Source organism: Primulina huaijiensis, chromosome 2 (assembly GCF_012295235.1).
Source record: "Primulina huaijiensis isolate GDHJ02 chromosome 2, ASM1229523v2, whole genome shotgun sequence".
NCBI classification, from domain to species: domain Eukaryota; kingdom Viridiplantae; phylum Streptophyta; class Magnoliopsida; order Lamiales; family Gesneriaceae; genus Primulina; species Primulina huaijiensis.
In genome coordinates, this window is record NC_133307.1 from 21,829,954 (window position 1) to 21,842,968 (window position 13,015).

The window sequence follows — 13,015 nt, forward strand, 5'->3', positions numbered from 1 at the left end:
AAAAAAAAAAAAAAAAAAAAAAAAGACAATAAATTTATTTTAAAAAAATAAAGATTATCGGAAAATTCTATATTTCAGATTTTGAGCTCCAGCAATATTTTGGCTCAACTAGCGTCGGTGGGTTGTGTTTCCTTTTCCTTTTGATATATAACTCGAGCTAATATAGTTCAATTCATCACCATTAATTGATATATAAATTTTTTTTTTTAAATCGTCTCATTAGTCAATTTTGTGAGACGGACATCCAACTTAGCCCAAATCATGAAAAAAATATTATTTTATTATGTTAAAAGTATTATTTTTCATGGTAGACATGGATCGACTTGACTCTTCTCACGAATATAAACTTGTGACAACGTCTCATAAGAAACCAACTCTAACTGATATTAATATGGATTACAACGAGTTGGTTTCTTGTCAGATGATTTTATGGATATATATACGTGAGATGGATCAACTCAATATATATTTACTATAGAAACAATATTTTTGACATATAAATTGATATTTTTTCATTAATTAAACTAAACCAAAAGTTCGTATTACAAAATTGTTCCACAAAAAAAATCTCACAAGAGTCGTAAAAATAAAATATCCAATGGATGGAAACCGATACCCTAAATGAAATTCAGCTATATGACAATAGCGGTATCTTGTTCAGAGATGGATCAGCAGTAACATTCGAGATGAGTTTTTTTTTTAAAAAAAATGAAATGATAAGATATAGAAGTTTTTTTTTCATTTTTTTTATGAATACATATTTAAAAATATTTACGAAAAATCTATACAAAACCAGTGTGAATAAAACGTTCCAAGACATGATGAATAAATCGAACATTTAAACATATATTTATTGTATTTTGCAGGTTTACGTGCGTCGATACATCTGTAATACATCACGCAGGTTTTCAGAAAGAACCCAAATGTTTTACAGTTCGTTCTTTCGGAGAACTGCGCAAAAGAGTTATGTTTGGCCATTTACTCATTCCCCCCCTTTGGGGAAGAACAACGCCATAACATGCATGCGTTAGGGTTAACAGTTATGTTCACCACCTTCTGGCTTCCAACTCTCCTACTTCATGTACACTTCCGGGCTAAACTCAATCACCTTTTTGCCACAAAGCCAAAAAAAAAGTGCGAGCAACCATTACACTACTTCAATAATTCGTGCAGCCAATGATTATTGTGTCCCCATGAGGAGAAACGCCAAGAGCCCAGTTAAGCAGAACCACCAGATTAACTTGCAGATGGTACCTATAAAAGAAAGGTATCTTAGCTAGCATGTTGGGTTCCTCGAATGCAGAATTCATCCCATAATATTAATTAGGATGGACTTCGTTATAGGTATAAAACGCTGGAGAAGCTACATATAACTCCTCTGCTCTCTCTTTTTCCCCTTGTATGGGGTGGTTGATCAAGTAATGCAGTAACACAATCATCTAAAAACTAGATATTTACCAGTATTAGCTATACATAATCGATTAATATATCGTGCCAGATTCACAGCGCCTAGGTGGATAGGCATGAAAGATGATTATCACCCAAAAAAAGAGATATAGATGCTACGCAAATGCGACTTACATGACGTAGATTTGAAGGATGATGAAACATGTGGTGTAGACATGAAACTGTTCTCACTCCTTTCATCCAGACCTCGAGAAGCATGCGAAACATAAGCCAGTGGAGAAAGACTTCGAGAAACATGTCGTGCAGGACCTGCAAGAGGTGGCTCAAAGTGGGTAGAAGGGGACAAATCAGGACATATTTGGCTAGGATGAGAAGTAGGCGAAGAACCAGGCGGATCGGTGGGAACGCGACGTTGATTGCTATGAGCTACTGAAGTTTCAGGGGAATTAGATATTGGAGGTGGACTGGGGGCGAAAATCTGGCCAGCATCAGATGGTGAAGAGGTATAGCAGTTGGGACAAGGTGAGAGCGAATGCTGAAATTTAGGTGGAAAGGATGGAGAAAATGATGGTGCCATTAATGGGATATGATCCGGAGATGGAGATGGAGATGGAGATGGAGATGGAGATGGAGTTGGTGTTGGTGCATGAAGTGAATGCTTTAGAAATGAGGATAAGCTAATTTCCTTGACTTTGCCAAAGACAGTATGATTAAGGCCAAGATTTTCTGCAGGAGGGGATCTGGCAATTATTCGTGCTATCTGTTTCAATCTTTGTGGCTGTAAAGTTCCTATGTCAGACACAACTGAAGCTTCAAGCGTAACTGGTGGATCTTTTGTGGAGCCCTTATTGTTGGTTACATGTATTAACACTACCTGCGCCAGGGAGAAAATAACAACATAAAGATCTTCTCATAAATAAAAATGTGATTCAAAAATCAGTCTGGAGCCCAAATATATGACTGCTTTATTCGAGAGGCAAACTGGACAGGAAATTACACATCATACGAAGAAATAAAGGACTCATCTACAAGCCCATTGTAGCTACTAAAAAGGTGTCATTGTGCATCCCATAAATGTTAAAACAAACCTCAGTGGACGATCATTTTCATTTGGCCTGCAACTTCTAGAACAAGGGTTAGTACAAAATCAATAAATGAGGTACCAGACTGACTACGCACTACTTATAAACAAGGTAGAAGATATCATCACCTAGTGCCAAACCCCACAACAAATTTTTTTTTTCCCAACATGACAGATGGTGCAATCGTTTCATTAAAAGCAGCAGCTGATACCATCTAGAATATAGGGAACCACAAGATAAATGCAAAATTACCTCATTGGGCATCAACTGCAATCCCATTCTTAGCTGTTCCTTGAGCTCCAAAATATTTTCTTTTATATCATAAATTGAGCTGTTGAGAGTGAACTTAAACAGGATCTGAGGTATCTGTAAGATCATTGCAGCTGGCTCTGGTATGATAGTGATCCCACCAGGAAATTTCAAAATTTCAAATGAAGATGTAGATCCAAAAGTTGAAGAGGTCAATGTCAAGTTGTATTGTTGAAGAAACAAATCTACTAAGTACGACTTGAGCAGACTTAAGGACACTGGATACATTGAATTATCGATTGAATCAAAAAGGAATCCAAACACCACGTTGGTCGGATCCGACACACTGGCCTGGTGCATGGAAAGAACAACGACCTGAGGAAAATAAGAGATTGTAAAGCCACTCTTCTCTCTTGTTGATTGATAGAAAATGCAAATGGTACATATAATATATGAAGCGGACCTTTGAGTATGGGACACCTATCTCCCCATTGATATCATATTCTAATCTTCTTATGTATGGAATAAATTCTGAAACTGGTTTATGAAGTTCAAAGTATGCTTGAACAGTGGCTGAAACAAAAACAGGGACATAAGAGAGGCATTAGGACCGTAAGCAGAAGCATCTCAAGCAGCACCAGAAACTTATATGCCATGATAGTAATTTATTGGTTTTTGGCTTTGTGTAACCGAAACATAAAGCCCTGGCACAGTATCAGAGCTATGGACAGTACAGAACATACAGACGAGACAGATTTTCCAATAAAAGAAATGAAAAATAGCACAATTTGCACTATGTGATCATAACCATGCAATTATCTCATATTTGTTTTGTCCCTATATTTGCTAAACTAATTCTATCAATAAAAATGTCACTCATCTAATTGAACTCTGTGAACAGGAAAAGAAACGAATCCATAGAATTTAAGCTATGACCCTGTGTTATTCAAAATATGCCAAGCCTCAAGTCAGTTAACAAGAAGAAAGAAATGCATACTAAGCAGTTTAAGACATATAATGGAACTCCAAGAATCAGTGGTGTGCATCATGTCTTAAAATCACATCTAAAAAGCAAGGCAATGTTTTGGTAATGCTGTTTAACAACATCTTCATTTTCTCAAAACAAAATAATTAAAAAAAAGAAGTTTACAGGATTCAATACAACCACCTAAAAAATTAACTATCTAATTTTTGTATCATATTACATTTTCAAAACTTTTCTTTAAACTTTTCAACAATTCCCAAATCTATTATTTTGTTATAGCTTAATTCAATACATTATCTTTTTAAAATATTAAAATAATTTACATGCCATTAAAATACTTAAACTAGTATGGTGTGACATCACCAATGTCTATAGCAAAAAAGTTTTACATAGTACAACAACAGCCTATTTCAACAAGTAAAATAAAAAATACACCACATTCTCCTATACTCCCAAAAGACATTTTTCGTTTTAAGTTTTTGATGGAAGGAGCGGCCAATTTTTTAAAATTGCATATCGGCTTTTTTCAAATGAAAATATGTACACAAAATAGTCAAGCCTGCCAATCATATGCTCCTCAGGTTTTTCCGGAATCAGATGTTAAGACGGATCTCATTATCTTACCAATCCAGAACATGACAATGGAAAGTGATTCAGTAATCAAACCTTCATAAAACAATTTATGCTCTTTCATTCCTGGCAAAAATGATAAAATAACTCTTCTGTTTTCAGCTTTATGTCCCGCCATAACTCTTTTGTTTTGGTTCATGTCTCACGTCTGTATAGATCTTGCACACACAACTTTTTCCATAGCATTATCCCAAACTTTATTACAATGTCATCCACTAAACAAATTGTTCAAATGTATGAAAATAAATGTAACACCCCAAATTATTTTTCTGAATTGATTAACTCTTGGAACAAACAAACCAATGGTTTCCCATATCTTTGAATAACTGATAAACAAACAACTACAGGTTGATAGAACAACCCCACCACAAGCCAAGTTATCACACTAACAAGAGTCCTCCCTCTATATCAAATTTACACGGGCTATGAGGTTGCTCAGCTAGAATTTACCTACCAAACCAACTTCTATATCTGGCTCCACAAGTAAATTCAACATTCGGTCTCACTAGAATAGAGAACACAGAACAAATAACAGATAATCTGAAACTTGGTGAGAGAAAACTCAAATGGATCACAGGAGGCAATTCTAGGTAACAACATTCCCAAACTTCAAACAACCTTAGAACATTATGATAACTACACGTGTAAGTCAAAGAAAGTCGAATCGCATGATTCGAATTCCCCAGTAAAATTCGCTGTTTCCCACGAAAAATTAGGTGAAATTCAAGTATATTATGATATCAACAAAATCCCTAAAAATAAATATACACGGTACTTGAAATGAATTAGTACCAGGCTACAGACGATATAACCTTAATCACTACAAAAACACAGATTCAAAAAGGAAAGAAAAAAAAACACACACGGAGAGAGATCTATAAACCACAAAACGAACCCTAGCTCCAAAAACCTCAATAAATTGAATCACAAACATAGGCAAGAAAAGTTCTTTACGCATCAATTTACCAGCAAGCTTGATGGAGTCTTTAGCATCAAACCCTGCGTGCCGATAACGAATAGGGAGGATAGATAAAACGGCAGAAAGAAAAGCAGCGACACCGAGCAATAACACGACGGCGCATTTGAGAGTGAAGAGTGTCAGCCAACATCTCCGGCAGAGTAAGGTCGCCGTAGAAACAGCGCTGCCATCAGACTGTTGATGCTGCACAACCGACAGTCTCTTGTTGTGAGCTTTACCCATTTCCACAACAGCATCTGCGCCAACCAAACTCTCTCCCTCTCTCTCTCTCTCCACACAGAGGCTCTCTTTCTCTCAATCTCGCCCCCTCTTCAATTTATATATGTATAGGTGTATGTATGTAAACAGAGACTGATGTTTCTCTGCTAAATCGGTATGAAGCAAATACTCTTGTGCTCGCGAGGAATCGAGAAAATGGTTATTTATATATATTTTTAGATAAATTCACAGAATATTTAGAAAATTCAATTTGGCAGAATATATTCTGATTTGATATTATAGCTGTATCCTACCTATGATTAGGGGTATTTTTTAAACCTTAAATATATTTGAGATGTCAATTTTTAAAATAAAATAAAAAAAAGTAAAACTTTGTGTGAGTCGTNAGAAATAGGTGCATGTATCTGTTTGATATAGTACTAGTGATATATTGATTATCCATAGTTGAAAAAGAGAAATTGATACTATTTTAGGAATCAAGGTGACAATACATAGTGGGGTTTATGTGGTGTCAATCTCACTATGATAAAGTTCTAATCCAAGTTCAATCATTTAGAAATTTAAAAAGCTAACACTCCGTTTGATGTTTCGAATAACTGATGGGTAGATTCATCGGTAGTACTCGTTTTCCACTATTTCAGTGTCATTGGTAATCTAATGTACGATATGCATCGTGCAAGACCCAAACTGTTTTTTCTGCTCGCAACCATTCAAGACGCACCCGTAATACTAGCACTAAACATTGGAGAGCTATTGTAAGAGTTGTCGGATGTTTAAAGAAGACAGATTCCTTTGCCTTGTTCCATATATATGCTAGAAGATTATACAGATGCTAGTCGGATCGGATTACTAGTGTTAGTGACACAAATCGACGTTATGGTGGATTTCACCTTGGGTGGAGGTGCTATATATATCATTGGCTTCGATCGAAAAAACATATGTGCATTACTAGCAGCATCATGTAAAGAAACAAAATGATTAAGAAATTTACTACGAAATATAAAGTCGTGGCAACGACCAATGCCAACAGTTTCTTTGTACTGTGATCGTCAAGCAACTCCGTCTAGAGCATTTAGCAAGATTTATAATGGGAAATCTAGACATAATGCTGTAAGGCATGAATATATCATACAACTAAATTTTAACAGTTGTTTACACTAAGTTTAGTAAGAAACTAGCTGATCCATTAACAAAAAGACTCTCAAAAGATATGATAAAAAACACTACGAGTACAATAAGTCTAAAACCATTCTAATTCATCATTAATTTTATATGTTAAAAAGTGTAATAAGAAATTATTAGTAACATGAAGCCAGTACTAGCTAGGATCAATATATATATATAGTATTTATATATGGAAAAGAATGGCTCAAAACTGCTGTTTGAACTTGAATTCTAGCTAGCCCATTCCGGTTAATTACAGCTCGATTAATACATCCAAAACTACAATCTATTATAGCCCGAAAGCTTCAGAGTTGGCTCATATGATTCCAAATTAAACTAGCACACGAGGAAAAGCCAGTATAAAGAAGAATACGTGGATTATGGGAACGTAACGCATGATATATGTCATGTTCCATGATATCACCAATAATATAAATATTGCATGCAAAATGGTAAACGTGGCTGGCGGAAACAGTGTGTTTGATTTTTTGTTTTTATTTTGCTTTAAGGATTTCGACAAAATTCTTGCTTTTATCTCATTATTTTTATATCATTCACCAAATCATTTACTACGCTGCCGGTAGAGTGCACTTCTCTCTCTTAGAAACAAAATTAATAGTATGTATTTTATATGACAATTTTAAAACTTATCGTCGACATTTCAAATAAAAAGTTTAAAACAACCCCCATGAAATTTAAGTTTTATTATTATACATTAATACAATCTACCGATGATTACATACCCAAAATTTAAAAAAATTAATTCGTTCCCCCAAATACCTTGCAGAAATATATTTTTAGAAATTAATATTTGATTTAATAGTACAACGATCCTTATATTTGGTACAAAAAATAGATTTTGAGTATAAAATTAGAACTTTGTTAAAATCAACCATTGATACGCTAGCTTGTTTGGGTACTCAAATATCATACATTAATACCAGATTTGAAACAATTGATATTTAAATATCATATATTAGTACTATATTTTTAATATATTTTTAATCTAATTTCATGCAAGAAAAGACATGTCATTAATACGTATACTTGTTATACATGTTTGTCTACTCAGAATCATATATTAATATCATATCTGAAACAATTGTTACTCAAATATTATATATCAATACTGTATTTCTTATATTTTGTACCAATTTTTATCCGAAAAAAGATATGTACGTGAGCCTAGGGAGTGCAAAAACATTTTTTCAGATTAGATAGTGCAAACACGTATTTTTTTTTAACAGAGACTAAATTTCAAATCTAAGAGAAACTTTTTATATATTAAATAAAAAGTTTATCATAAAGTTGAAATTTTTAATTTTATGTATCCCACGGTTTAATTAATCTACTTGAATACACACATTTTTATTTATTTTACAATTAAGCATGTATCAGCTTACCAAAAAATATAAAATTTGAAAAATGGATTCATGCATGGTAATATTGCATGAATATTATTACATATGGACAGGGAAGTACAATGTTAAACAACTAAGCACAACAAAACAAAGCAATTAAATTCACTTAAACGCCATCCCTGCTTTATATTTTCCATCTTCTGTTCAGTTCAAAACTCTCAAATTACAATTAGCTGCACATTGTATTCTCTCAGGTTTGTTCTTACTTTCATGCTGCTCTTATGCTTCAGCAATGGCTGCAAATTAAAATATAAAAAATCTGCTTTCTTGTTTAATATATATGAAAAACCCTAATTTGTCCTGATTTTAACGAAGTCATTTTCGGTTGCCTTTATTTTTTTAATGTTTTAGTACTCAGAGATCGGAAATCATGAGAAGACAGTGGCCTTGCTCGAAATGTGGATTTGCATGTGAGTTGGGGTTTCGTTCAATTTTTCGTCAAAAAAAAAAAATATTTGTCAGTATGAATGTACATGTCACTTGATTCCAATCGGGTAGATCTATAAAATTCGTATGAAGGTTGAGACATAAAATTAAAAAGGGTAATTCTATAGGGTAAAGTCTGGAATTTTTTTAAAAATTATATCTTAAATTTTGATTATTTTTTTTGAGTTAAGGCAACAATTGGCAGGTTGCTTAATGTGCATGTCTTGATGTCTTGGAGTATAAACTTGGGCTTTAATTTTAAATTTTTTAGGGATAATTTATGGTTCTGAATATTTGCGGTGCATGCATGACAAGTTGAAGTTAATCTATGCCTAGATATGTTTTTCTTTTGTTCAAGCACATTTCTAGGTAGATTAACTAGTTTGAATGAAACAGGTTCCTCAACTTGGAGAAGCATGAACCCCACAAAACCTGTAGTATGCAACTCATGCAAATCGAAGGCGAATTCGAGCAAATCGGGTGTTACCAGTTCTTCGAAACAAGCCGAGGTTACTCATGAAACTACTAATCATCCGATAAATCCAATGTCATACTACATAAAACCATCGACCTTATTAATCAAAGAAAACAATCCTGATAAGAAAGTGGATTCGGATCTCTTTGTATTTGGAGAGGATAGATCGGACCCAACATCGAAGGGAAAGGGAAAGGCTGTCGCTCGCGGAGATGGGCAGAGTTCTGTTGGAATTGAAGATCACTTCCATACTGGGTTAACCTTGAAATCTCCATCTACACTCTTTGAGAATGATATTCATGAGGAAATAAATGAAGATGGTAAATAATATCCTTCCACAAATAAATATTTTTTATTTTCTAGAATGCTAATATGATTTAGTATACTATTTACTATTATCAGCAGAATCTGTGTAATTTCAGAGTCATGTGACAAAAATTTAAATAATATTTTTAATATTTCTAAATTTTTTATTACAAAATAAAAAAAATTTATGAAGAAACTCGTATTATCTTTAAAATTTTGTGCATTTTTAAAATGTCTACCTTTCATGTATATTAATAAGCGAAAATAACTTTTTGATCAATTAATTTTGTTTACTTTGAGTTTTGGTTCACTAAATTTTCAAATTTTGATTTCAGTACATTAACTTTAAATGTTTTTATTTTTGATTATATTTCATTGACGTAACATCGAAAATTGTCGTTGGAAGTCAAATCTTATATTTATTTTTTTAAAATAAAAAAACTCTATATTCCACACTAGAATTTTATCGCCCCTATATATGTTCCTGCTTTGTTCCGACTAGGTTCAAGTGATAGAACTGCTACGTTGAGTTATAATGTAGAAATCTTGATGAAATAAGGCAATTTATATTAAATTTTTTTAAAAAAAATCAAAAACATGCATTTTAAAAACATTTCCAGGTGATCTTTGAAAAGTTTTTTGTTTTGTGATCTACAGCTGCTAAGAAATTAGTGCTCGAGGAAATAGAAAAGCTCTCGTTTTGGAAAACCGATAAAGTTACGAAGAAGAAGAGAACCAAGCTTCCCCAGTTTACCCCATCACCGATGGAAAGGTTCTTCAATCAGCTATGTCATATCTCAAAAGAACAAGAGATCATGAACGCCAGCTTTCCAAATAAACAAGAGAACCCTTTATACGACGATTTTTTCATTTACCAGAAATGCAATTTTATACCTGAAAACGAGATAGGTCTCGGGGCTATGCTTCTTCCAGATCCTTCAAAAGAAGTTAGTCAGCCAAGATCATCTACGTTAGCCAATTTAGTCGTTAAACAAGAGCCACTGGAAATCACCGAGCCTGAATCGTCTACAAAGGATAATGAAGTTGCTTCTTGCATGATTGAAGTCAAGAAAAGCTCGTTGGAGTAAGTATGATCTTTTTCACATCCTCGTCGAATAAACTCGTGAAAGACTATCAAGAACATCAGAAAACTGGTGGTTTGAATCGAGTGTTTCATTAGAACTTTGTGTTTGATACATATGTATACAATCACATATATATATATATGTGATTGCATAGCATGCAAGACATAATTTAAAATAATTATCTTGTTAATGGATCGATTATTGCATGTCATTTTGAGTTTGAATCGAAAGTATTATGTACGTGTTGGTTCGTTTAACGTGTTTTGATTACAGGGAAGTGGTGAGGGGAGAGGAGTCCCCTTCCTTGCACATGAACTCCTCGTCAAGGGTATGTAGAAATTTTTAAGCTTCATCAACATTTAATTGGTCTACTACTATCTGCCGCAAAAATATGTTTCCTACCCAATTTAGAAATTTTACTTACTCATGCTTTTGTATATTGTGTTGTTTAAATGTAAAAAATTACATAAGTTTTTATCTCTTATAAACCTAACATGACAATCTACAATGCACGAAAAACATATTATCAAATGATCAACATCGATATAATTATAAGAAATCAATAAAAAGAAATAAATCAATTACGAACTTTCACTAATAATTTATAGATAATATAATATCGAGATTCTAAATTTAGACTAAATTTTAAATTTATTCAACTTTAGTTTATGAAGGAGGTCTCTTGTGAAACGGTCTTACGGATTTTTATCTGTGAGATGGGTCAACCCTATCAATATTCACGATAAAAAATAATACTTCTAACATAAAAAATAATATTTTTTTTTATAGATAACCCAAATAAATAGTACCCGCGAACACCACATTTTGCCTACTTTATGACTAAAATAACATCACCATAAGTTGACAAAGGGAAATAATGGATGCAAATGTCGGTGCTGTGAAAATGACTTAAAACATCCATCCCTGCAACAAAATTACGATGTCTGGGTTTTCGTTTGACAACTTTCTCATGTGCTCCCAATTTCCGAACGACTGTTTTCTCCTTCCTAGGAGCCGGAACCACCGCCGGCGAGATGCTCTCGACTTCTCTGTTGTTCGTCTACAATAGTTCAACAGGTATTTGTTATTATTTGTATGCTTTTTATTCTGGAACGTGGTGTACCTAGAAAGATTCAGTTTTGGGCTGCTTGTAGGGTTTTGAAAGGAGGCTGAAATGAATTTTGGGGAAAGTTCTAGATATTGGGTTTAGGCCGCGAAACGATGAGCTAATATAGCAGTTACTCAGCCTGGCTGAGTGTGATCACCACCGTTTTCAATCTTTTAGTCTAGAAAATCGTAGTCCAAGTTTGGTTTCGTTCTAGTTGTGCCTGCCTGAATGAACTAGGGAATTCAATTTCCTGGTTTTCATCGCTATATTGATCAAGTTTTTCAGTTTTGACTCCATCTCCTAGGTGTTCTACTCGTTTTATGTCCTTAAGTGTGCCTGGCTGCCTGCTTTATGGGTGAACTGGTGGTTGTTAGTCGTCCGAAACCCATTGGATAGTGTTCAGTGGCCGCTGTAAATATTTGTTGTGATTGGTGATGGTGTTGATTACCCCGCCCTTTGTTGTTCCTGGTTAAGCCTAAATATTGATGATTTGATTCTATGTGAAACATGAGCTGGTGGGATCTAGAGATGGATGAAGTTATCTGGTTTTGGAACCCCTTACCTTGGTCATTGTGAGTCAAGGCTAAGCTGATGTGAAACATAGCATCAACTACAATTATGGTTGAGGTCCTGGATAAGCAATTTCAGTATTGACCGGGCCTTTGCTCCTGCACTTTCTAGATTTGAGATTTTATAGGTCTCAATAAACTGTGTTACATATTAATATTGTGAGCAGGTCAAGAATTAGCTTCTAAGTTGTCATTATTATTTACGACCATGAAGAATTCTTAGGAGAACTTATATATGCTTAAGGGGTATAGAGAGTGCATTTTTTAGGAATTAACTTGGTGTCGCTTTAATAAAAGCTATGATAATTGGACAAGTTAAATCAAGGACTAAAAAGGGAGATTAGGTAATTGACATTTACTTGGAAATAATTTGGCAAGCTTCAGATTAGCTAAAGCAAAGCATCTCTCACTATGTTAACATTTATTTTTCTTTCTAATTATTTGATTTTTGACCACTCTTTATTATAAGGCTTATTGATATAGAGCAACAAGTTTTTCATTAGCCACATGGCTCCTTTCAATCATTGGATGAGCTTAGGAAACTCGAGGTACTTAAGTCTGTATTTTGGAGGCTAAAGGAGCAGTGGCATGATTCTTTGAGTTTGGTAGGATTCTTGATAATATTGGTTTTCACTGGCAAAATACATCATCCGATCTCAGTGATATTATGTCTCGTCCTTGCACACTTTGCCTAAAAATGTTAGGATTATGGTTTTCGAATCTGCTTAAATGACGACATAAAGTTTCAACAATAACTTGAGCCACTTGGCATTGAGAGTGGAAATGAAGGGAACGAGAGGTAATTTGATTGTTCATCATTGCAATAAATATGCAAGAGAACAGGATCTCTTCATCTTCCAACCAAAAGAAGTGTTCTTCTTAAAAATTTAGGTGAAAAACACGTGTAAAT

At 34.0% G+C, this 13,015-nt stretch overlaps 2 protein-coding genes across 2 annotated transcripts; one reads left to right on the forward strand and one right to left on the reverse strand.

Annotated features, from left to right (window-relative positions):
* Positions 1-826: 826 nt before the first annotated feature.
* Positions 827-5,735, reverse strand: LOC140969799 (uncharacterized). The gene is made up of 5 exons (XM_073431262.1): positions 5,320-5,735; positions 3,202-3,311; positions 2,742-3,113; positions 1,582-2,281; positions 827-1,254 (listed from the first exon to the last, which is right to left on the reverse strand). The coding sequence occupies exons 1-5, from the start codon at positions 5,552-5,554 to the stop codon at positions 1,181-1,183; spliced, it is 1,491 nt and encodes a 496-aa protein (XP_073287363.1). The 5' UTR covers positions 5,555-5,735; the 3' UTR covers positions 827-1,180.
* Positions 5,736-8,227: 2,492 nt separating this feature from the next.
* LOC140959944 (uncharacterized) lies at positions 8,228-10,729 on the forward strand. Its single transcript, XM_073418008.1, has 4 exons — positions 8,228-8,330; positions 8,488-8,546; positions 8,959-9,357; positions 10,001-10,729. Exons 2-4 carry the CDS (start codon positions 8,507-8,509, stop codon positions 10,429-10,431), a joined length of 870 nt encoding a protein of 289 aa, XP_073274109.1. The 5' UTR covers positions 8,228-8,330; positions 8,488-8,506; the 3' UTR covers positions 10,432-10,729.
* Positions 10,730-13,015: the final 2,286 nt, after the last annotated feature.